The 26,770-nt window shown below is 40.5% G+C and overlaps 1 protein-coding gene, 1 long non-coding RNA gene and 2 pseudogenes across 2 annotated transcripts in view; 2 read left to right on the top strand and 2 right to left on the bottom strand.

Moving 5' to 3' along the window:
- LOC146468784 (uncharacterized) overlaps positions 1 to 9,331 on the top strand; it is a 31,981-nt gene extending 22,650 nt beyond the window's left edge. The window contains exon 3 of the long non-coding RNA XR_014867401.1: positions 9,229 to 9,331. This is a non-coding gene — a long non-coding RNA (uncharacterized LOC146468784). The remainder of the gene's footprint in view (positions 1 to 9,228) is intronic.
- On the bottom strand, positions 649 to 11,019 carry LOC146468786 (uncharacterized; annotated as a pseudogene).
- On the top strand, positions 10,022 to 11,457 carry LOC146468787 (uncharacterized; annotated as a pseudogene).
- Positions 11,458 to 22,117: 10,660 nt separating this feature from the next.
- LOC146468788 (zinc finger protein 862-like) lies at positions 22,118 to 24,022 on the bottom strand. The gene is made up of 2 exons (XM_085124164.1): positions 23,623 to 24,022; positions 22,118 to 23,463 (listed from the first exon to the last, which is right to left on the bottom strand). Exons 1-2 carry the CDS (start codon positions 24,020 to 24,022, stop codon positions 22,118 to 22,120), a joined length of 1,746 nt encoding a protein of 581 aa, XP_084980290.1.
- Positions 24,023 to 26,770: the final 2,748 nt, after the last annotated feature.

Here is a 26,770-nt window from a genome sequence, read left to right on the forward strand (position 1 = left end):
GTTTGACTTATGCGTTGAGTGTAGGGTTTTCCCAAACTGTATCCAATGCCTCTTTGATTTTAAGGGCAAACCGCATGGATGCCTGATCGATGATGGCAAAATTGTCGCGGGAGCATGCAGAGCGACATGCTGGCGAAGTCTCCAGATGTTTGAAGATGTGTGAGGCCCTGTCCGTTTCCAAGTGTTCCCTTACATGTGTGTTGAAATGTCAGGTGATCTCACCGACATAGCAAGCTGCAACAGCCTGCGCACAAAAATTTATAAACCACACATGATCGGAGTCCATTGGGGATAGGGTCTTTCACGCTAAAGAGGCTACCTACTTTGAAAGAGGAAAACGCTAACACTATGTTTGCATTATTACAATAGAAATGTGAAAGTCGACGAATGCGCTTTTGAGCGATGCTAGAAAATTAACCTATGTAGGGTAATTTGAAATAAAAGGTATTAGGCGCTTGTTCACCAGTTGATCTTACATAGTTGCCTGTTACATACTGAGTGACACTGCGGTTAATGATTCTTTCTATTAACCTGGGAGGATACATGTTTTTCTTTAGGATGAATGTTAGTGACGCGATGTCCTCAATAAACGCTTGCCAGGTGTTACAAATCTTGAGAGTTCTATCAATAAGTGTCTTGACTAGGTAAAACTAGAAAAACATGTTAATAAGCCGGTGAATGTTTTCTTGCGGAATGTTCTAGTCGCTACCGTGGGCCCCGTGTTATCAATGTACGTATCTAAAAAAGCCAGTTTATGATCTGATTCCGCTTCCATTGTGAATCGTATGTTGAGATGACGGGAGTTGATGAAATCAAAAAATAATAAGGCATCCGACTCTGTATGGAACAGACAAAAAGTGTCATCCACATATCGTCGATAGAATAGAATTTCCGACGGGGAAGTGTCTAGCCAATTCATTTCATGGTGCCCCATAAAAAGATTTGCCAAGACAGGTGCAAGTGGCGATCCCATAGAAACACCATCTATCTGGTCATAAAATGACCCATCAAAAAGAAAATGCATTTGAGAGGTGGCTATGCAGGAAAGCTTTTTAAGATCATCGTGTGCGATATTGAAGTCAGGAATACCCTTGAGAATATATTCAACAGCGAGATTTATACTCTCTTCCAAAGGAATGTTTGTAAACAAGCTCTCAACATCAAAGGATACCATGTGGAAACCGTTTCTTCCCTTGAAGTTGAACTAACACGTGCTGCCATTTTGAAAACATGTTAAGACTTCAGACTGCTGACCATGTAGCGCGCTGGAAACACACAGCCACAGATAACCCAAAGTTCCGTCGATCACACTGCACACATGACATGGCAGTCACTGATGGCAGTAGTCACTAGTCACTTGTAGTCAGTAGAGCCTGACTATCGAGTTAACATGGATGTTTATTTGTTTTGTTAGAGAGGAAATTCATAAAAAAAGAGATTTTTGTCACTGAGAAAGGATATATTTTCTCGGATTGAAAAAAATTGCCGAAAAAATGCTCAAAAGACCATAAGTGGCCGAAGAAATGCCCTAAACCATAAGTTTTTCAAAAGTTGCTCGAAAGGCCAAAAGTTGCTGAGCAACTTGTGTAAAAGCCTAGCTAGAACGGCCAGCGGGGACTAAACGAATCATGCATAAATAAGCAGAAACAGGGCACAACCGCGAATCTACAATCCTAAGCAAAGGAATGTGAAGGCGATGCTCTCCAAATTGAATCGTTTTTGTACGCTTAAAGGTAACTAATAGGCCATGAGAAGTAACCGCTACATCACCACGGGTGAGATGGCGGCGAGAATCAAATGACCTAGCTGACTTAGGCACTATTTTTGGAAGACAAGCCATAAGATAAAACGTAAATAAAAAGGCACAAAAAAGAGTGGCACAGTATGCGGAGCGCTGCGAGTGCTTGAGATCCCGTCGAAGACGCCTGAGCTCTCGGAAGCCTGAAAGAGTAAAGTCCAATGTTAGAAAGTACCGTAAAACCGGAACAGCACATAAGGAACAGGGACGTCTTGCCAATGATCGCGCTGTAAGAATTGTTCCTTGGCGGATAAGGAACGAGAATCCCATCGGGAGAGAAGATGTGCGAAATGATGCGATACACCGGGAACGTGCACAGCGCAGACTTCAAACTCGTAAAGGGCAGCAAAGTAACAAATCTCACGTAAACAGGAATTCATAAAAAGATTACGACATCGTCCGGTATTCACCACAGTTACGGCTGCGTCGTTATCACAACAAACTGTGATGCGAAGTCCTGTCCAACGAGCTCCCCATAATTTCAAGGCAACAACAATTGTTAAAAGTTCCAAAGAACTGATGTCAAGATTCTGTTCAGAAATAAAAGGCGGTAAAAAACGCATGGAAATACTGGTCATCACATACTCCGCCACAGCCAGCAAGACATGCATCGATCGAAAACACCTCATCTGGAGAATAGTCTGGCAGATTGGTGCAAAAATATGACGGAATTGTGGGATTTATGGTAAAAGCACCAAATTTGGCACATAGATAGAGAATTACATACTTAGCTATGGACCCACCTGGAAAGTATCCCATAATTGCAGTTTCAACGGGTTTAAGGTGGCTAACTGAAATTCTAGCATGGAGACGAGGCTGAGATTTGATTTCTCATGTAGCAGCCACAGTCTTGCATCATAAGAGTGACAGTCCTCCAAAAGTGGAGATTTATTCAATATATTTGCTTTTCTTTGATCGTAGAGTCGTTTCAGTTGATCATGTGACAGGTCACGTGATTGCATGTACAGTATCATGGCATACCTAATAAGATTTTGAGACGGCAATACTGCGCTGATATTGATGGATGGTTTGGGGCCAAGATATATTTAAGAAGAGACAAAGAAACAAGACCAATAGGATGACAATATTTTCTTCCAGCGTCGTCAATATAGGGCTTTAACGCTACCCTAATAATTGCGATTCAAGCAGTTAACATAACGAAAAATGGGCTGTTGATTAAAATAAAAATCTTACCAGCGATTCACGGGTTGTTGAACGTGAACATCTACAGCATGTTTTCTTTTTATTCTAATTTCTTTTTAAATTCTTTTTTTCTCGAGTTTCAAGGCTAGCAAAACAAATTTAAACAGTTATCGTATGGGTTTTTCTGAAAGCAGAGTGAGATGAAAGAAAAAAGATCCATATTTCACCCTTTCCACCGAATTTATACAATTGATATATCTCTAACTGTGTAACCGAAACTGGAATTAAGTTCATCTACCACAAATTTTAAACTTTTGTTCTCTGCATGAGTAAACCGACAAAGGGACATAATTGGCCAGGTTACTATTCCCACGCATGTGTAGTCAGTTGAACACATCGCTCAGTTAGTTTTTGAAATATTGTCGCCAATCGTCTCATTACTTGGTTGGAGTGCCATATGAAATTAAAGTAAGAACTTTTTTTAAGATTTGAATTCACAAAGTTAATTTCAAGTGAATTATTATTGCCACGTTTAGTCAAAACAAAGACTAAGATTATAAATGTATAAAAATCGCGCCTGCGCGGGAAAATCTTCGGCTATTCCTGCCATGCTCTTTCTTCTTAGGCAACTTTCCAGCAATTTCACATCTTGCTAAGTTTCAAACAAAGTACTCTGTTTCCTTTCTGGGCATGAAAACTGCCCTTTGATAGGGAAAAGTTAGAAGCAAAACCTCCTCTACTCCTTTTTCGAAGCACGCGATTTATTGGTGGCTGGCTTTGCAGCTTTGTAATTTCATTTATCAAATTGACATTTCATCGTTTGCTTTGCTGATTTGGCAAACAAGGTGTCTTTTTCACTAGCCAATTTTATCCTTCGCGTCAGAGCAGAGACTAGGATCCCAGGAGATTGGACAGCCTTCTTGAGGGTTGAGGAGAACAGAGAAGAACTTTTCCCTTACCTGGCCGAGCAGCTTTTCCAAAATTGGAACTGACCATTGAGAAGTGGTATCCGACTAAACATGAGACAGTAGTCTTTAACAATGACAAAACTGACACCACAGATCTATCACCCTACGTGCATGAAGAAGCCAACACAAGGCTCCTACTACGTGCCCCTGACGCTGCAAGACGTGGGTACACTAAAGTAATGGTGCGCACTGTCCATACAGATGTTGTAGTCATCGCAGTTGCAAAATATCCAATACATTTCCTTATCCGAGCTGTGGATTGAGTTTGGCAAACACCTGAAATATTTGCCAGCACACGACATATCCCAAAGTATTGGCGAAGAAACGTCACAAGCTCTCCTCGCATTTCACGCCTTCACAGACTGTGATCAAACAACGTCTTTTGCCCACTATGGCAAAAAGACAGCATAAGGAGCGTGGGGTGCATGCGATGATGTGACGGCAGCTTTTCAAGCTCTTAGCAATGCTCCAACGGTGGATGTTGTGGATGAAGTGATGCCTATTCTTGAGCGATACGTCACCATCATGTATGATTGTACCAGCACTTGCAAGAAAGTAAATGATGCGCGGAGGGACCTATTCACACGTGCACGTAAAGGGAGAGACATTGAAGCCATTCCCCCACCTCGGATGCCTTACGCCAACATATAAAGAGGTCCACGTACCAGGCTGGCCACTGCTGGGGCAATTCCTTGGTGCCGTCTCCTCTGTTTCCGTGTCCAAGTGAATGGGGCTGGATGAAAAAGGCCAATGATATTTGGGGCCCTTGTTAATGACAATTCCCCAGGCATCTCAGAGCTGTCAGGAGCTACTGAAAGAGTGAAAGAGGTTGTGCAGGACGATGAAAAAGCGTTAAGGCTGAACTGCCGTGCACAGCACTGTGCAATTGCGCTGGACTGTGCGACCGAGAATGAACAGCAGAATGCCGGATGCAAATGAACAAATCTGCGTATCGCTTGCATTATTAACAACATTCCTATGAATTTGTGTTAAGGTATTTTAAGTTCGTTTGACCTTTTTTAGGGCTTAATTTTTAAAGATTTTACTGTTTTGTAGTTTCTCTGTATGAACTTGGCCAAATAATTGAGCCAGGGTGAGATTTTCTCCAAAGCTAGGAATTATAACCCTATTTATCCACGTGGTTGGTCACATAATCACACGAGAAGGCCAATAATGGCTCAGAACGCAAATTGGTAATTCATTTTCTGGTTATAGTTGTTAATTTCTTACGAAATATTGTCTCGCTTTGCCACTGGAAATAAATAATTCACCCAGTCTCATTTCCATGTTAGAAGTCCTGTGGGCCACCTCAAACCCATTATAGTTACAACTATGGGATGGATTCCAAATGGGTTCATAGCATTTTCGAAGTTTCTATGTATGAACTTGACCAGATAACTAAGATGCAAATTGAGAGAGTCAGGGTAAGATATCACAATGTCCAATGCTTGGAGTTAAAACGCGTATTTGGTCACGTGATTGGCCACGTGATCACACAAGAAGGCCAATAATGTCACAGAATGCATTTTATAATTAATGCTTTTGGTTTAACTTGCTAATTTCTTCTGATACATTGTCTCACTTTGCTGGAAATAAATAAATAATTCACCCAGCCTCGTTTCCATGTAAGAAGTGTAGTGGGCCACCTTTACTCCGTTATAATTACAATTATTGGGTAGATCCTCAGTGGGTCCATAGCTAATATTGTCCAGTAGGTAAATCTCTATCTTTGTGCAAAATTTGGTGCTTTTACCATAAATCCCACAATTCTTGCACCAATCTGCCAGACTAGAAGTCCACTTGGCAAAGTTAATCATAGATATGCTGTTATACTCCCGCAAGAATCGGCGCCACCATACTAAGTCTTTCCGAAATTCTGCGGTTAGGGTAGCGTGATGATGATTATGCCGCAACTTGCCAAGTGAGCAAGAATTCGGGCGATAAAAACTCCACTTTGACTAATGCCCTTGGTGAATGGCACGGTGGCAAAAGCACCCGCAACTCTGCCGAGAGAAATTTCCTGTTGTAAATAGGCGGTAACTTGTGCCAGAAAGTGAAGTGCACCGCAATGAGTGCGAAGGTAAAAAAATTGGTAAAATCGGGGGCATGAAACCAACTGGCCAGCCAAACTCTAAAAAGTCGCAAACAACACGGTCCTTGTAATCCTAGAGTAGTTCGCACCATGTAGAAATATTCAATGCAGAGGGGACAGGAACCCTAGCGACTAAATAATTTGGCTCACCAGTTTGAGCCACCAAATCATGAATATCCGGAGAAGAATAACAAACCACACGAGTCGAAAAAAAATTGGGAAAAACGCGACTGTAAACTAAAACTTGAACCGTAAACAGGCTCGATACAATCAAGGGGGGTTGCTGCAGCATGAAAAAGGTCAGGGCAAGAAGATAAAATGTCATGTTCAACATCCTCTGAAAAACAAGGGACACTTTCATCCACAGACTTAGCATGGTGGACGAAGGTGTTTGAAGTAGTTAGTTTTTTGTCTCAGAAGTTGCAGAGGTAAAGGTACACTCGGACGAACCAGCGTGATGTTGCTCTTGTTTTCTTGATTGTACCCAGCAGTCGGAGCAAATATGTCGAAGCCACTTTCCTTCGCCGCCAAGATAGCCATAATGGGCTTGATTAAAAGAACATTGCTGGCAATACAAGACTGGGGTCGAAGACGTTAAAGATCCTCCACTGGTAGACGATTTTGGCATCTTAAGATGGCCGTAGAGAGTACCGCTCTCTAAATGAAATAAGGAACTGCCCCACTTGAGGAGGCCTCTCTCTATCTTCAGAAGAACAACCCTGTGAAAACTGAGTACGGCTTGCCACTCGTACTACTGGGCCAAATACATGAGAGACACCAAATGCTTAAGCCGAGCGGAACGCTCGCGCTCCTCAATGTCGGGATTGGAGGATTTGTCCGTAACCAGCAACGAACTCCTCTAAAGTCAGGTCATCATATTTAATATCACGGCGAGCATTCGTGAAACTAAGAAAGCTATGTGGCCATAACTGGGGATAAAGGACGGTAGTCGTAATTTTTGACTTCTTCCTGGATTTTAAGGACTTACCACCGCCTGTTGACGCCTTGTTGTCTTTAGTGCAGACGTGCGTGGACGGCTCAACCTAGTTGTAGTCCGAGTCAGTATCGCTGGAATCTGCCAACCCGAGCTGAGCGACGTGTTGATCGGCTTGTTGCAACAAGTCTTGCATTGCGCGCAACTCCGGCAAAGTAACTCCAGAAGCCGTCGCCCCGCCAGTGCTTGTAGATGGGACCGGAACTTCCTTTATTGGCGACTGGTTAGTGAGGAGGGCACCCAGTTGCTGATTGTCAGCCTGGACGTCCTTTAGGCCAGTGGGAAGCGATTTAACCGCCCCTAACAAAAAAGTGAGAGTGGCCTCTATAGATTCTTGTGGTTCATCGGCAACTGGAATGGACTGCGAAGGAGGGGCGGTGTCTTCTTCAATAGCAGAGACATCAGGAGTTTGTTCTGGTCTAGTGCAACTCTTTCCCGACTTTCCAAATGTATGCTCTCTAAGAGTGGTGTCTTGACACCAGTACAACGACGAGTTCTAGCCATAATTAACAGAGAAAACTTCCATGAGAGAAAGACTGCACGAAGTAGAAAAACAATTTGACCACTTCCAAGTGATAGAAAAACGCAATACAGGATACCAACAATATATAAAGCAGTAACGCATATGAATAGAGGGTGTGTTATGTGGGGTTTCAATTAATCCCTTTGAGCGGAAGCCCCCAAACAAAAACAATTACATACAAAATGCATTCTTGCAAAGTATATATCGATTAACCTATAATTCAGGAATAAACGAGGAGCACAAATAACAGCGGCAAGAGTTAACAAGCCAAAAAATAGGCCAAACAAAACACCAAAAAAATTTCTCACCTTCCTTACACACATGGTTCACTTTTGAGACTGCTGTTGACTCATTTCGGAGTGATTGCAGAATACCTGGCCCACTAAAGATCTTACTTTTGTAAAAGGAGTGCCCCCGCAGTCCCAGAGTCGATGGATGCTTAAATCTAAGTGAGTAAAACGTGTGCTCCTGCAGTCCCGCAGTCACAGAGTTGATGGGTACTTAAATCTAAGTGAGTGAAAAGAGTGTTCCTGCAGTCCCAGAGTGGATTGATACCTACATCCAAGTAAAACGAGCGCTTCTGCAGTCCTGCAGTCCCAGAGTCCATGAATATTTAAATGAGTGAGTAAAACTAGTGCATCCGCAGTCCCAGAGTCGATGGATACTTAAATCTAAGTGAGTAAAACGAGTGCACCCCCAGTCCCACAGTCCCAGAGTTGATGAATATTGAAATGTATGAAATGGTTTATTCGCTTGAAGTGCACAGAAGCATATTTTCTTCGATGTCAAAAATATTTTAAGGGTCGATATACATATAGCATACGTAAATTATGGTAATGAAAATACGAAATGGTTGAATAATGGGAAATTGTAAATTGAAGAAAAAAAACATGTAACCGTTTCAATACAATAATCCTTTTGAATTATGATAACTTGAAAAATGGAATAAAATGACTGCGTGTTCTTTTTGTCTCAATTACGCTCATTCATGAAGGTTTGTTGTCTACGTAACAAAAGTCTATGATGTAATATAATTATTGTTTAGGAGAAAAGCTCGCATAGCTGGAGTAATGTCACCATGAATAGGCTTTGACAAAGCATTGTGAAATTCAGTATCACTGATCGATGTGCTGTTTGGCCAAGGATCTGGCATTGATTTAACAAAAACCTTACATATTCCTCACGCTCTTGGAGTGCTGAATTCAACTATTCGCCCGAATCCATCTTGTTCTAAAGATGATGTGGCTCTCAAATATTCAGGTTCAGTGATGGCTTTAGCAGACCTTTTACCATGTTTAAAACATCGGTAATTGACGACAGGTCCCTGCAATAGGAGAATCTGATCTTTGATGCTTTGAAGTGTAGGTTGTTCAATCATTTCGTCGCAGGTGGCATTTGTAATCTCCTTCAAGAACTGAAATTAAAGAGAGAATAACGTACGAATAAGGTAAATTTAATGAAAATTTGATGCAGCAACAAGTCACTCTACGTTTTCGATACACGAAAAGAACAAGTAATATAAATGTACTGGGGCATTTTTTGCCAAAAAGGCTTTAAGAACGAGGAATTTCCATGTATTGCATTAAAGTGTAACATGACTCGCGTTTAGAACGAGGAATGTCTATATCTTTCTTGCAACAACTTGTGGTCGTAATCTATCCCAAAATCAATAAAAGCTTACTTCACATAGAATGCCCTTCTGACTTCCAGGTGGTGAACAAATTCCGTCGCACTCTCCAGCGTAGATTTTGACATTTCTCTTGGTGGGGAAGAGGCTGGAACACTGGCAAGTAGTTCTGCCTTGGTGTGGTTCAAGACATGTAGTGCTGCAGCAACTCTCGGAATCAGCTCCGGCATTTTTGATTTTGGAGGAACTTTTCCGTTTATGATGGCATCGTTCACCTTCGCAAGAAACGATCGATGTTGTCCCTAAGGAGTTGTTGTACATCTTCTGTGAAGGTAAAGTGAAGCTGATGGCCACTGTCATAGATTTTCGCATAAAAAAAGGAAAGTCCTCTACAACTTCAGTATACAGGTGTAGGATGCACTCTCCACTTCGGTCAGGGTGGGTCTGAATGCTAGTGGAATGGCAAATAGAAATCTGTCTACCAATCCATGTCCATGGTCCATTTTGGCAATTAGTTCTGCGACGTTCAGTATTTGGGTGGAATCCAAGATGCTGAATAGTGTGTTGCCTGGTATAACTCTCATGTTTTCTGTCGAGTAATGATAGAGCATTGTTCGCCGGAGAACAACTTGCATAATAGCTGAACATCCCCAGTTGCGTTGTCCTCATCCCACTTCATCAGCCTGATCAGCCTGTTTAGAATGTCAAAGACTTCAGGAGAGAGTATCCTTCCTTTGTGTTGGTTCCCCATCAGTTTCACCAATCCTGAAGACGTAGTCTTGCTGATAACAGAATAAGACAACTCTAAATGTTCCAAGGGGTCTAGAGCGGAATGTTGAATCGTGGAAGATTTCTCTGAAACGATAATTAAAAAAAATGGAGGTATTAATAACAAAACTCTATATAACAATTTTGAGCAAAGTCAATCAGACTCAAGACGTTAGCAAAGTGGCATATCGCATATTAAGGGGAGGGCTGACCTAAGACGTTTGCCAACTGGATGAGGGAAACAACCGCAATTCTAGAGAGGAAATGAGTAAACACAAGATAAATTCACCTGTTCCAGGGTATCCAACAAAGATTGTGAAAATATTAAGTGGCTGGTTGTGTTTCAAGGTGTGAGAATATAACTTTATAAATGGTGAGATGTGAGTGTAAGAATGGTTTTGATATGTAACTTCAGGGAGTAGTATTCAATGGTAAATAAAGGTTACTTAACTCAATAATTTTCCTCCTGTGTGTTTGAAGTTGTGACCTGTTTAAAAAACTTTCTTTTGTTTTGTGCTGTGAGACGGAGTGTTCTTTGTTCAAAGGAGATTAAATAGTTAGCTGAGTAATTTAATGAATTGGTTTGAATAAACGTATGGAAAGGTATGGGGTTAAAAACAATGTAAATAGTACTTCAAATTTCGAAAAAGAAAGATATTTGTGATTAATATTAGTCTAAAAGCGTCTGGTATAATAGGTAACATAAATTATCTGACAGGCTGAAAACGACTTTGCCTCGATAACCACAGTAAATTGTCATTTACTTGCTTATCTAGCGACTATTTAAAATAACTAAGTGCGAAATTGTGATCAATTGATATGCCGATATTGTTTCAATAGCGGCAATGGTAAAAGACTTACAAGCGTCTTCGGCTAAAATTATTTCAGTACCGCCATTCAGTCCAGATTATCTGTAGTTTCGTAGTTTGGAGCAAAAAAAATTAATGAAAAGGGGACACAAGTTTCTATGGGAATGAAAAAATCACGTCAAACCAGCACTGGCACACAAACTCCAGCTGAAGCCCTGAAAAAAGACCAGGGTACGCAGTGTGGAAGGGCAAAGGGCAGTTATGTGCAAGATGAGTAAAAGCAGAGAAAATGGCGATACAATGACATGATTGCTTTGCTCAGTGATGAACACAGACTTATTCAGTTGCTGATGGGGGAAGGTTTGCTTGCCAAGTCTCGTGTGTGTTCTGTTTGTGGAGACGACATGAAACTTGTAAATTGCGATAACCGTTCTGATGGTTTTAAATGGGAATGTAGGAAATGGGTTAATAGCAAAAGGCACAAGGTGGAGATGTCAATAAGGGCAGGAAGCTGAGTTGAGCAGAGCAAGATGACGCTGGAGGAGATCCTTAAAATACGCGTATTGGTGGTGCCAGGATTTGGATCAAGTGCAAATAAGACACGAACTTGGACTGGCAACACACACGGGCGTCGATTGGGACAGTTTTTGTTGGGGATCCAGAGTGAGAAGGAAATCTTTTTCGCGGTGGACAAGAGAGATAAATGATATTGCTGATCCTCCAAAAGTGGATTAAACCTGGAACTACCATAATTTCAAATTGTTGGAAAGCCTACAGCAATTTAGAAAAATATGGCTATACACATTAAACTGTGAACCATTCAGAGGAATTTGTGAACAGATGGTGAGAGTACAAACAAAATGGAGGGACACTGGCGACACGCTAAAGTTAAAATGCCTCCCTTTGCGGTGAGAAAACCCCACTTTTCATCATATTTAGCAGAGTTCATGTGGTGCTACAGGAACAGGGAAAATGACTTGAAATGTTTATACGAGATGTAAAGAAAATTTATGCACCAAATGAAAATTATGTTAATGAAGCGGCTTACCGACATCACAGTGTAGCCACTTCCTTTTTAAGCTTACTCTATTTTCAGGCATAAAGAACAAGAAATACACATTTCAAAAGTAAATCTAGGCTTCATGGCTATGTATCTAAGTGCAAATTAACTCGGGTTTGGGAGGCATAACTTCGGGTGACTTGACTAGTTACCATGAGAGAACTCAATGTTCACTATTTGGTCAGAGGTTTCATCCATATGTTCGATAGGGGATTGGGTCAGAAATAAACATGGTGGACAGATTTTTGACAACGTGAAGCGCTTGACAGATTCTATGGAATCTTTTATGATCTAGAAAGAGTAGCCTATGTTATTCTATTTTGGACAGGATAAGCGGTTTGTTGGAGTAAGTATGTAAGCTTAGATTTGCAATGCAGTGATTACTCTGTACTTAAAATTAGGAATATTTCACATAAGATATGAAAGTTGGTGTTTAAGCCATATTTAATATTTGTTAAAGTTCAGGGAAGCTGAAGTTGTTGTTTAATCCGTATTTAATCTTATTAAAATTCATGGAAACTGAATTTTAAAACAATTCATCAACATAATTCTTATCGTTGAGGGATGGATCCGGTGGGTTTAGCAACAGAGTTGTTATAATCATTGGGACTACGGAACTGTGGGAGCAACATTAGAACGCCACTGCCAGACTACGGGACTGCATGAGCAGCATTAAAGAACATGACTGCGGGAGCAGTTTTTTAAGTTAGATATTTGGTGCGATGAGTATTCTGCAATCTAGCCCACATTTCTCAGACTGATCAGTCTATATCCCTCATTTTGCTCTTCTTCAGGAGAAATTTTATCGTCAGAGCTGTGCTTCACGGAATATCTCATTTTCTTCCTTGAGGGTCCAATAGGTTGTTCAGATTCCGAGTCAGACGACTTATTTGTGTCCCGAAGAAAGTCCTGGCATTTAACTACAGGAGGCAAATTCATCATCTGGCGCGGGGGTAGATTCTTAAGGTTTTTTCTGTATATCTTTGCTAACCAGAAAACAGCTTTCCTTATCCTTTTTCGTATACACAGATATACTTTTCTTTCTGGTCATTTGGATAAATTTTACGTTGATATTTAGCTTCAAAAAGTGTGAACATTGAGTGAGTATTCGAACTGAATCCACTTGGGATCACTATGCCATAATAAACGTTTCTTTAATTAACTGCTTCAAGTAAGAGTAGATGTACTGTCCTAAGTAACATGTCGCTCATTTCAGCGGAGTTGGCCTTGAATGAAGGGTTAGGAATAGCCGTAGACAAAAAATGCGGTATCCATTGCTATGGCAACCACTCCCATTAACAAGGGCGGGAATTTTGAAATCACTTGCAAAGGGCTAAAAAATTGAGAAGAGCCAAAAAATACTTCTAAAAGGTATTCTTGAATAACTTAAGATTCACATTCTAGTAAAAACAAAAATTCGAATTTTTCAGTGAATTTTTGGTTAACCCCCGCAATGGCATCACTGAGGTTATGCTTTAACTTTGCTTCATTAATGTTGCTGCTTTGCAATTTCAAACAAGAGGCATTCAAGGTAGATGGTAAATTAGAATGGGCGATGGCAATACACCCATTTTGGAGCTCCACTCAGTTTTTTTTACTTGTACCACTGTCACGTGTGATAAGAATGAGAACTTGAGAGGCTTTGTTAAGGTGGTAGCATGTCCACCAAAACTGGACTTCCTTGTGAGTGGGGCCCTTGTCATGACCACCACCAACACGCACACAAACTCCCGTCTTTCGCTCTCCAGTGAGGCAGTTGAAAAAAGCTGGTTGTACATTAGGATAGGTCTCAATTTCATTTAAAATCGTGGAAATGTGTGCAGGATTTTTGCTGTGCAGTGGTACGGCTTTAACAATGCCAGAACAAATTTCAGTGAAGAGATCTGAACCTCCTGAAATCATGTTTTAAAGCTTTGCATAACGCTGAGACCTGGCCAGATTATCTTAAAATAATAAAACAGGAATGCCCCAAGGAACTGCGCCCAAGCAATTCAATTAGATTAGTGGTCCCGACCGAAAATGGCACTCTCCAAGATAATGCGTCGAATTTATTTAACAATCTACCAGAAACTATTAGAAGCTGTAAAGATTACAGAACCTTTTTAAGACTCTCTAGGAATTTTTTAAGAAACAGAGTACAAAGCCGTTAGTTAGTGTTACTGTAATTGTTTTCCGTCAATCCTGTTTTCTGCTGTATAAATTGTAAATAACTTAATTTAATTTAATTTGATTTATTTCGTAATTATAATTATTGTAATTATTGTAATTTAACAGGGAGGAGCCACCCAGTGGATCTGTTAGTAAACCATTATTATTATTATTATTATTATTATTATTATTATTATTATTATTATTATTATTAATTATTATTATTATTACTATTATTATTATTATTATTATTATTAACATAGTGTGACTTGGTTGTCAGTGGTGCCTCTTCAGAGATGCATAATGTGGCAAGTTTGGTATGTGTTGTAAGTGTCCAGACGAAAGCCTGCTTCGTCATCAAGGTTAATACTTATGATATCAGTTCCATCCTTAAGGTGGAAAGCATCTAGCCCCCTGTAAATGCTGCTGAGCAGTGCTGGTCCGGATTGTATCTCATAGTGAATCCTTTTCTTGCTCTTCTACATGTAACTCTTGCAAGACCCCTATAGTGTGTAGATGACCTTGTTTGCTTGTTTCTAGCAACACAAAGCTCAACAACAGTACCATACCCAAATTTACTACTGTATACCATTTCCAAATGGTCTTTGATTCTGCTCAACTTTGGTTTCCTCTGCACTTGCGATTACCATCAAAGGTGAGGATGCCTGTCCTGCGCCAACTGTCCGCCCCAGCACCAGCACTCTTGGCATAATTTTCTACTGTTTGACTAATGTCTGGACATTCTTTCAGTATCTTACTGACATTCTTGCCCCTCCTCCTACTTAGAAATCTTGCCTCTGCAATCTTCTTTGCTGCTTGTCTCTTGGTAAAACAATTCTGGTATGACTGCAAGTAGTGTAACGCAATGTCATGTTATCTTTTACATGGTACAAAATCCGCCATACTGGGTGGAAAAAGAATGTAGTAGATTTGAACAGAAAGGAATTTCAACCTGTATAGCAGATTTTGTACCGTGTGACTAGTTAGTGCAAAAGGCTCATTAGCTCAATCGTGAAAGGAGGACACCCAAAAAATACATCCGATTATAAGCCCCCCGCCATTTATACACCCATCTAAAAACCCCTTACGAATTTGTATAACCCCAGGGCTTAAAAGGGGCAGTTTATGGTTACTATCTATACTGCAGGTAAACTTTGCAAGACTAAGAGAGGTGACTGCAGGAGGTGAACCCACAGTCAGAACTTGTTTACCTTGTAGGTTTCTCAAACCTGACAGGTAGATTGGCCTGTAACAAGGGGGTTTATAAGTGGCAGTTTACAGTATTCGCCAGACTACTCCATGATGATACTTTACTTGACAAGACATGACAAAGGGTGCCCATCAGTATAAAAATGTTTTTTTGTTGGCCATAGTTTCATACACCATTGTTTAAAAAAATCACCTCATTATTCACAGTATTTCTTTGAATAAGAATCAACTTAAAAAATGGGGAGGGGTTGAACTAAGACATTTTTATCTTACACTTTTTTTGACTAAAAACTGCTGTGATGTGATGTGGTAATCTTTATTTATCCACGGTACAAAATTGCTAATACTAATATAACAAAAATATATAAATAAAAAGAAAAAGCTGCTTTCCACGAATGCCATGCCTTACAGTTCTTTGAGTAATCGTTTAAATTGCCCAAGGGACTCTGCTCCCCTCAAGTTACAAGGAAGACTGTTCCAGAGAATGGCGCCACTATAGCTGAAGCTGTTTTTGTAATAGTTTGTGCGCGGTAATGGAACATTGAGTTTATTTTCAGAGTCCCCTAGGTTATGTGCGACTTCTCGCCTTTCAAATTTAGAACTAAGATAGTTTGGAGCCAACCCGTGCAGAGACCTGTAAACCATCGTAGCTCTGAAATTGTTGCTGGCAAGCTAGGTTTTTCCACCCTAGAAGTTTGAAAAGGTGACTAGCATCTACGTCATGGCTTGAGTAGGTCAAAACACGGGCTGCTCTGTTTTGTTGCTTTTGAACCTTATTCCGTAAAGTTATCCCACAGTTTCCCCAAACAAAGTTGCAATAATCTTAGTTGTAAGGTCGCCTGAGGGACAGGGTGCGTTATTCGTTTTATGGCCCCAATACCAGAAGCGACTTTCTTTGTTACTTTCACGATATGGCCGCTCCAATCAAGTCTGTCATCGATGGTCACTCCAAGTGATTTTGCAGTAGTGACCTGGCTAACTTGAAAATCATTAATTGCAAATGTCGCGGACTCTGTGAGAGTACTTAGCCTCAGCCTAGATCCGATAAGCATAAACTCGGTTCTAGTCATATTTAGAGTACGTTTATTTGCTCTCAGCCAATTGTGAACATTTTCTAAATCTTGATTTAGATGCAACTGAATATTGTCTGTATTATCACCTGCGTATGTAAGGTGGGTTTCATCACCGTACATCCTCGGCTCACAATTTGAAAGACAGTTTGGAAGATCGTTGATGTATAACAGAATTAGTAATGGACCTAAAATCGTCCCCTGGGGAACACCACAACTTAATAACAGCTTTGAGAGAGCGATCCGTTGAGAGAGCACATTTGAGTACGATTCTCTAAATATGACTTGAACCATTGGTGCTTGTTACCATGTATGCCGTAATTGCTTAATTTTGATAAAAGGATCTCATGGTCAACTGTGTTGAAGGCCTTTTTGAGATCTAAGAAAACAACGGCATTGATTTTACCGAGGTCAATATTGTACGCCCAAGTGTCCGTGGCCTCAAGGAGAGCCTTGACAGTTGAGTGAATAGCACGAAAGCCCGATTGATATTTTACAGATTATATTGTGCTCTTCTAGGTAGGCATATAATTGATCAAAGACGATTCTTTTAAAGACCTTGGCCATAACTGAGATCACCGAAATTGGACGATAATTATTTAAGTCGTCCCGCTCGCCTTGTTTAAAAAGTGGGGTGACCTTTGCGCATTTCCAGTTATCCGGAAATATGCCTTGACTTATTGACTGGTTAAAAATATCACGGATAGGAATGCAAATGAGATCTGCACATTTGCGAATGAGCCTAGCAGATATCTTGTCAAGGGCAGCTGACTTTGACTAATTTAGACGATTCAAAAGTGAGAGAACTTTATTTGTACTGGTCGGATGGAGCTGAAACCGTTTATCTGTGCCAGTAAGGTACTTTTGATAACCATCACTATTTGAGGAATCAATATTGCTAGCAAGTTCTGGACCGATAGTAGCAAAGTGATTATTAACCCTTTAAGACCCAGATTTTTTTTACACCATATTTTTTCCCTTGAACGACGACAACATTTTGAGTCACAGATCATCAGGATTTTAATTAAATGCTATAAAACCATATATGTATGTATTCCTTATAAAATTATCTTTCCAAAAAGCTGTGTTTTTATGTAATTAATAACAATTTGATCCTTTCAGGGTAAGGACAGTACTTGCTCACTGTTTGCGATGAACTCTAAAAGATGAAGGCACTGTCATATTTCATCATGTAACAAGTACCATGTACATGTAACACAGACAATTTGTGACTTGTATCGAAAGTTCTTTCCCAGATCCTGCACAATGGCTTTCTTTGCACAAACAGCACAGTCTCTTCTTGTGTCAGTCACCTCCAGGACATGTCCTCTGTCATTTAGCCTTTTCTCATCTGCCTCAGATAGAGGGAGGGAGGGGGGTCGACCAGATTTTCGACGAAATGACTTTTGTCCAATCAGCTGTCGAGCAACTTCCAATCGGAAGTCAATAAACTCCTGGGAGGACTGGGGATTTGCTTTCCTCATTATAATAAAAGAATCAAGAAGGCAAACCTCCAGGCCATACCCTAAGAGCTTCTTCCATGCCTTCCTTGACTTTCTGACCACAGAAAAGGTCTTGATAAGCTGATCTGATAGGTCCACCCCACCCATGTACTTTTGGTCGTCCACTTGGGCAGGGGGACATGGAACATCGACTTGCTCACGCCCATTCTTCCGTGGTATAGCTGGAAGGGTGCCATCAGGATTTTTAGGTGGGTGAATTGTTGAAAGAGGGTAAACCCCACCCCTGTCAAACCAGCTCATAGCAACAAGTTGATCATGGATTCTAAACTGGTAATGGCCCCTGGGCAGGCGCTTTTTGTCAGCTTTTGCAATAAGAATATCTTTAGGAAACCCTTTCCTTCCAGCTCTGACTGTGCCACAGCAATAAATGCCAGAGTTCATCCGTTCAATGAACAAATGAGGGTCACAGTAGAAATTGTCCATATACAAATGGTGGTTGTACCCTTCAATTGGTGCAGTGAGATCTCTGACAACACGCCGAGCCAATTTTTTTTCTGCGTTGCCCCTCTCTTTACCAAGATACACTTGAAATTTGTACACATAGCCAGTAAGGGACTCTGATAACACCCAGAGTTTTATCCCCCATTGGGTTGGTTTGTTCTTGATGTACTGTTTGAACGACAGTCTGCCTTTGTGAGGGACCATGGTTTCATCAATTGCAATATCCCTTGAAAGCTTATACTCCCTGCTGATGTTGCCAGAAATAATGTTCAGAAATTCTTTGACTCTGCAAAGATACTGCTGATACCCTCTTGGTGAATAAGATAATCTTCTTTCCAGTACATTCGAAAACGTGGAAACTTGATAATGCCCATCAAAATTATTATGCCTATGAAAGCCTCCATTTCTTCCCTTGTAACTGGGTGCCATGCCTGTTTATGTTTGTTTGGGTCAGTTCTAACCATAAAATTATAATAACTGTTGGTTTCCCGGACAATCATTTGCCAGATGTCATCAGTGAAAAGAAGATCAAAATAAAACTTAGCTGGATTGTTCTCTGGATTCACAAATCGTCTAGAAGGACCTGGTGCTGGCTCAGTGAATGGTTGGGGTGCTGTGTGAATTCCTGCATCTCTAGACCACTGCAATTCCGGATCAGCATTGCGCGGTTGTCTTCTGTTTTGGTGACCACGGCGAGATCCACGAGGAACCCCCCTGAAGCGCAGTCTTTGCCCTCGTCTTACACGCGCACCTCTTCCTCGACCACCAGTACTTGTAGGACTCACACTACGATCACGTCCGCCATTATCACTGACTTCTTCATTGCTAACATCTGCATGTTTATAAAAAGAAATTCACATAAGAAGACAAAGAAAAATGAAGTGAAATTATTCGTAAATGACAAATATTTTTTTCCAAATGTAAACAAAAAGCACAAACCTACCAGAACCATCGCTATTTTCGATGAATTCACTCGCACTTTCGCTTGAATCGCCATTGTTTTCACTTTCTGACACATCTGGTAAGTCTTCCTTGCTTTCATCATCAAAATCACTGACCTCTTCATCATTTACAACTCTCTCCAGAACCTCTTCCAAAGTAAAATACCGCGCCGCCATCTTTAAATCGCCAGCATTATTCACACAAGAAAATATCGAAGAAAAAACCGTGTCTTGCAAACAGGAATTCGCCAGGAACTGACTCGATAAGAGGCAGAACATTTCAACGTATCCAATAATAAGCTTTTTACTTCAATCCCAGAATGTCAGTCGAAGTACGCCCACATTTTGAAGACCACGTGTTGAATTGTACAAATTTGTACGATTGGGTCTTAAAGGGTTAAATTGGTTCGACAGCACAGTTGGATTTGTTATTGATACTCCATTTACTTTCAGAGATGTCACTGATGTTTCCCAGATTTTCGCGAAGTAAGTTCATTGATAGTCTGCCAGGTGTTTTTGGAATCGTCCGTATACTTGTTAAAACTATTTTGATAATAGGGTTGCTTGGCTAATCTGATTTCGCTATTTACTATATTGCGTTGTTTTTTTTAAAAGTGACCAGTCATATAAATCATTCGATTTACTTGCTTCAATCTTTAGAATATCCCGATCATGCATTCGTTTCTTAAGCTCAGATGTAATCCATGGGGAACTACGCTTGCAAACACGCATTGTTCTCAAGGGAGCATGCTTGTTAACAATAGATACAAACGAGCTTTTCCATTGTAGCCACATTTCATTGGGATCAGTTGAATTGTATATGTGATCCCAACAGTGAGATGCAATATTCCGAAAATTTATTCGATTAAATTTTCGAAACTTTCTGTAGGTTATAGCATTGTGCCCACCAGACATTCCATTCACGGATAATTTTCGACAGGCAAAAACTATGCTATGATCGCTAATACTGATATGACGAACCCCCGAACACACAACTTTATCTGAACAATTAGTATAGATTACATCAATCAAAGTTGCAGAAGTTGGAGTAATTCTGGTTGGTTCAGTGATAAGTTGTACTCATTAATTTGCCTGTATTATGTGATATTATTCCTCAGTATTGCATTTTGTACATTGAATAGGCACGGCATTGGTGGATAGCGCATCATTTCAACCTAAACTCATCTAAAAGTTCTTAAAAAACTGTTCATAAACCTGTTTCAGTATGCTCTGCAATGTTTCAGTTGTTTGAAGAGTTTCTGTGGTGGCAGTTGCTTGTTCAGTGATGACAGTCTCATGATAGGAAGTTTTATCCAACTCTGGATTTATCATGGTAACAGTTGCATCTGCATCATCGTCTGGATGAATACTTTCTCTAGGTGTGTCAAAGTCAACAACGAACAACTCTCTGAAATAATAACCAATTAAAGCAAACAAGTTTCAGTTATAAGGGATGGGATAGATGGTGCTGGTCTTTAACTGCATAAATCATATCTAGGGAAACAGACTGTTCTGTGACCTGCAATTAGAGGTTTCAAACGCCCGACTGTACACCTGATGTAAGATCAGGCATTCCACAAACATTAAACAATGAGAGGAATAAAAACCAATACACACTACATTAATTTCCTTGGTACATCAATGCAGTTTGAACGAGAAATGTTATTTAACCACCATCAACATGATGTGTGTAGCTGCTAAAAATGAGACATGTAGTTCCAAATCTAAAGTACAGCTAATAGCAACATTTCACATACTCAGCATCAACAGGCTCTGTGGTGGACGATGGGTCCAGAGAAATTTCATCCAGGTCACTATCCAATTCACTCTCACTAGCACTGGTATCGTCACTGCTTGTTGAGTCTTCTCCAGCATATCTTTGGTCACCACTCGAACAGAATGAATGTCTTTGTTGTTGCTGATAATCAATTTGTACAAAACGTGAGATGATGTCAAGGCCTCCACTCTGCAGTCCAAATTTATCCCAAAACGAATTCAGCATCATCTTGGCTAAGGAATGCATCCCAGGATTCTTTTCGATTGATCTTGCCTTCGTCCAGTCAGATCCCTTCCTTTTGCTTGTAAACCTCCATGTAAGCTCGGCATTTGTCAGGATCCTCACCCATGCCTGAAGGTCAACCCGAAGCCTCCTGCTTGATCTTCAGAAAGGTATTGATGCACCCCTTGAAAAGATGGTTGCTTTGATTAGAAACGTGCCACACTTTGTGGGTCTTCACAATGACGTAACTCTTTGCCACGACCGCTTTTAGTTCCGGAGTACACCATGTCCCTGTCAACGCTCTCCATGTGAGGACAACAACAATAATAATAATAATAATAATAATAATAATAATAATAATAATAATAATAATAATAATTTATTACTTATTAGGCGCAAATTAACATCTGAATATGATCAAATGTGCCGTATAACTATAACTACCAATAATAATTACAATAAAATATACTTGGGTTCTCTGCAAGAGTGGTAATGGTACCTGCGCCTTCATGCAAGATCTGCTCAGTGGAAATGTCAACTTGCCTCCACAATGGTAAGGCAAAATGGCAAAGTGCAAGCTGTAAGGGCTAACAGGGTACAAATAACCAATCCAAAATACTCTGACACATCCGCTACATCCAACACTTTGTGCTGCGTTAGAGGGCGAGAAACTTTCTTTTCAATTCACTTGTCCCTTGGGACAAGTACAATGTGTATTTTGCTTGTCCGAACCACAAAACTACTTGTCCAAAAATAGACAACCACAACAATACTAAAGGGTAATATATAAACTTCATATTTCATTTTAGCTCAAAGAATGAAAACTAACAGAACTCCACAAATTGAAAAAACATATCTTTTGATACATTTGTTTTAGTCATTGTGTATATTCAGGCATTGTGTATATTCAGAAGTGGCGGTAGAATTTCTTCTTCCTCTTCCTCTCCTTCTACTACAATTTCTGTTGCCCCACTAGCACTGTCATTGTTCCCCTTTGCAATGCTTTAATGTCCACTGCAAGATGCCGAAACAAAGTGCCTTTTCCTTTTACTGCCGAGAAACCAGTTGCTGATGGCTGGCTTTGGGTCAAAGGATTTGATATCTTCAGATGATGAACTGAAAGTCATGAGATCCTGAAGAGTTCCTTGCTGCATAGTTGTCTTTAAACTGGTCTTAATTCTGTTCATTGCAGAAAATGACCTTTCACAAGAGGCTGTGCATGGAGAAAGCACTGTCATAATCTCTACAAGAACCAGTACATTCTTGATAGAATCTGGCTTGGAGATGAGAAGTGAGGTATAGAGCTCAAGTGGTTTGACAGCTCTCTGACAAGATAACAAAAGTTTCAATTGAAGCCACTCACTCAAAATACATTTCTTCACTTCATCAGAAAGAAGTACTCCAAAGTGCTGGACGAGTGTCTTCACATCATCATCTCCATAATGAGGTAGGTCTGCTCTAGTCATTGGCCAAAACCTGTGGTCAAACACTTTAAAACAGCTCACTGGTTCCGTTGTGAGCGACTCAAAACTTTTGTCAAGATACGAGGATATGCCATTGAGGAGCCTCTGGAAGTAAGGCATAGGGTTGGTGCGTTTGTGTGTCAAAGTGAACTCTTGTTTGTTATAATTGCCACACACCAGCTTGCCATTTTGCTCACTGTATCTGTTACAGAATCCCTGGTAGTGTACTCCACCTTTCTCCAGTTTCTTTAAATCTGTAATGGATTTCTCAATTCCACAAACAACCTCATTGATGGTGATATCATCCGTCTGGAACTGAACTGACAACCTTGATAGGACTGATGTAACATCAATCATGAAATGTAAATACTTGACCAACTGCTCTGACTTCAGGACTTTGAGAATACCAGTTGCTTTAGCTGCATCTTTTTTCTTGCCAGTTGAGGCATTTTCTAGGTGTGCAACAGTAACAGCATCGTGTGTCTGTAGAGCAACAAGGGCCCTGTTTCGACTAGCCAACCATCTAACTGCCTTAAGACCACCATAGTGTGCCTTTGCTTCATCTAAAATATCTGACAGAGAGGCTAACTTTCTTCGTTTCTTTGGAAAGTAATAATATTTGAAGACTGCCTGAACTGTTTCCTGAAATATCTTTAAATATACCACTTCTTTTGCTGCGTCTAAGATGGCAAGTTCAAGGCAACGAGCAACACAGTGAATAGGCACAAGGTAATTGCCCAGCCTTTCCTTCAGTTTTTGTGCCACACCAGATTTACTTCCTAACATAACCGATGCACCATCAAAGTTGCAGTCGACCATCTTTTTTTTCTGATGTTCAACACTGACCCCAACTCGTTGTATGCCCTTGTCAATTGCTGCTAGCACACCTAGAAAAACAGTTTAAGAATAAGGTCTTAGAAGGGGACAAGTACTGTTGTTACAAGGAAACGAAGAAATAGTTGTCATCCTCTGGAAAGAGAAAAACTTTGAATCGATTGCAAAACACCCAATGCTTTAAGCTTCAGTATTCTGTTTTAACCACTAACCTTTTGCATCACCACTTGTAGCATCGACTAAGTCAGCAAACTGAGTCTTTGGTGCTCCCCCTGGTCCAGTGTATCTCACTAAAACAGACTCTTGCTCGATGATCCCAGAATCTGTGCTCCCATCTGCCAGGACTGAAAAGAACCTTGCTCCTTGCAGCTCGTTCCTAATTTTCTCCTGCCTTTTTGCTGCTTCATCTTTTTTCTTGCTCCTTTCCACTTGTTCTCTCTTTTTTAGCTCTAGCTCTTGCCTCGTCAGGTCAAACTGCACTTCATTTCTTTCTTTCAGGTATTCAGTGGTGGCCCCAGAAGATCGCCTGGTCTTCTTCTTTGGCTCTCCATATGCCTCCTTTGCCTTACGATTTTTAGTGTCTGAAAGCTTTTCAATGGCTTTTTTTCTCATATCCAGGGTCTTGACCTTGTCTTGCTCATCTGTCTACGTCTTTTCTTCATTCTCCTCTTCCGACAGATCTTCCAGTACAATTAGCTCTTCTAGAAGAACATCCAACTCAGAAACTTCAGGGGTGATTCCACTGGCTTTCTTCTCAGTCTGCTTACGCTTTCTGTTTTTTCGGGCAAGCAAGGAATACCTGTCCCAGACAGCACGGACTGTCACCCTAAAGGTCGACTGGTCAATTAGTTCAAGGTTCTGGGCAATTGTTTCCCACATCTTTGACCGTTGTGTCGTCTTCCTTTTTGCCTTGAATGGATTCAAAGCTAGCATTTCCCTGCAAAGAAGCACATCATGTGCCTCAGACCACTTCATTGTTGACTTGATTCTGAAAATAAAATGCAAGGAATTTACAAAGCGGTGTCTGCAAGGCTGAGGACAGATAAAAGTCATGGGCATAGTGATTCAACGAACTTTAAATTGTATTTTGAAAATCTAGATCACAGACAGCTTACGATTTTAAGGGAAGGGAGGACAAATCATGTTAATTTTGAAACAAGACATGTTTCTTTCGCACCTCGATTAAGCGATTATCTTTACTAGTTGTCTGAGAATTTTTATAACAAAACTAATACAACGTTCAATGACATCTACAAGCGTTTTCAAGAAATTACAAAAACAGGCAAAAGAACAAGGAATTAAACAAGAAAATAAAGCCTGTTATGAATTTAGCTACTCATATTTAGGTTTTGTTTACCTTTAGTCTAAGGCATAAATTAAGTTAAGAAGCTGTAACAAGGCGAGTTGAAATACTGTAAATGCAAGTCTGATCGATTGGAAATCGGCCAGAATGCTCAAACTGACCTCCAGGGCTTAAATAATTTTCATAGTGCTATTAAAAGGAAACTCCGTAAGCTTAATATTTTTTGCATCGATTAGTAAAACTATATGCAAATTTTCCACATAAATGTGCATTAAATACGGAGCCAAAGTAGCCACAAAGAGAAGTGAAAAGTCCTGAATGCTGCAAGTGACGAATACTCTGGTGGTAAGCTTAAATAAAAAAAACTACAGGGTTATTTGAATTGAACTCACCCAACATTAGTTGCAAAACCAGTCGTCATCGAATCTGAAAAAATGAATTGACCTTGTCTAGTCCCGAAAATCAAATTTTAGCGCATTCTCTGCGACATAAATTGGCAGCAATACATCACATTTCGTTAAAATGTTATCTACAAACCAGAAAACAAACAAAAATTCGCAGCACCGTTCATTTTCACCACAGTTTTGACCAGTATTCTCAAGTTCTCTGTAAAACCTCAAATCGCCCATTCTGGCGTCCGCGACGTGACCACGCGGACGTGATGACATGCGCATTGTATGCGGGCTAGTTCTGGAGACTTGCGGTTGGCGTTCGTGACCTTTAGAACGTCTGGTGCTTAAGCTCTGTAATAGTGCATCAAACTCCTCATCGCTTGCGGCATCTAAAAGTCCCTTTTCGTAAATTGTTCCATCTTGTTTTCCAATTATTTCCGAAATGTACTGTTGGTGATCTGGAACACCAAGTGATGCCAACTTTGATTCAACATTTTTTCTAAAATGAAGAAAGCATTGCAGATGAATCGCTCGTGGATAATTGTTGGTTAAGGCATCTGAGAGAGCGGCTTCTCCATCTCTGCAGAATGCTATTAAATTTTCAATTTGCAGTGCGAGATTTTCAATTTCACGAAAAACTGCATAAGTTTCTTTCTTTTTCGTGTGATGAATAAAAATTGGTCCAACAAACACTGGGTTATTTATTAGTATTTCTGTTCTTCAATAAAATGTTTCTGTAAGTAGCTGGTGTAACACTAAATTCCCCAAAATCGAATGTTCGGTCCACTGAGATGTATGTGAAGTCAAGATGACTCGTGCAATACCTTGACATGTCCGCTAGTTGCTTATCTGTCCCCAGAATCATCAGGGGTTCAGATGAAAGTTCTTGCATTCGGACAAAACCTTTACCATCTGTCTTTGCAAACCAGTTGAAGGTGGTCATCTCATTGACTTGTTTTCTCCGGGGTTGAGAACAGGTTGTGTTGGAACGTTCTCTTTTCATGTCATAAGCCTGCGCCCTTCCCCTAGGAATGTCAGCATCTGATAAGGATTTAAACGGACCCCCCAAATCTTTCTGTGTTTTGGCAACTGCTTCACTTGCCGATAGGGTTTTTAAATTTTGCCCAATACTCTCTTGACGGAGTGCTTTGTGAGAGTGAATGATTTCCCTGATTTGGAATTTCTGTGGGGAAAAGCTTTAATGGAGTGCACTGGTCCATCAAACTGATATTGTAAAAGTGCCAGATTATTCACAATCTCCCCCCACTTATCTCTTGCATAATACAGAGTTTGGTGAAAGTCAGGGCGCTATTTTAGGTGCCTATATTTTCGAATAAAATGGAAATCTGCTTCCTTGTCGATGTCTGTACGGTTTGAACATCTTTTCTTCCAGTCACCATTTGTTGTTGCCGTCTGCTGATAGGTCATCCAATGGCACAAAATGAACGTCTATCAAAAAGGCGGCATTCCGCTGAACCCTAGTAAGTTGATGGTGGCACTTCATTTCCTTGTCACGGTCTGTTGACAAAATATTGAGGACCTCTACGGCTTCAAATCTTCACTTCTTCGTGCCAAACATGGGGAATCGAGTATCACCATTGTCTGATTCCTTGCTGCCTTCACCACTCTTGCCGCTAGCATTCGATGAATGATCACTTTTTCCGT

Source organism: Pavona decussata, unplaced genomic scaffold, assembly GCF_977016875.1.
Source record: "Pavona decussata unplaced genomic scaffold, jaPavDecu1.1 SCAFFOLD_129, whole genome shotgun sequence".
NCBI lineage: Eukaryota > Metazoa > Cnidaria > Anthozoa > Scleractinia > Agariciidae > Pavona > Pavona decussata.

What these genes read in the sequence shown, in the direction of transcription:
- LOC146468788 (XM_085124164.1), bottom strand. Translation starts at nt 24,022, where the DNA reads ATGAGAAAAAAAGCCATTGAAAAGCTTTCAGACACTAAAAATCGTAAG. An exon ending in TACAAGTGGTGATGCAAAAG is followed by an intron (nt 23,464 to 23,622) that starts GTTAGTGGTTAA and finishes CTGTTTTTCTAG; the next exon opens with GTGTGCTAGCAGCAATTGAC.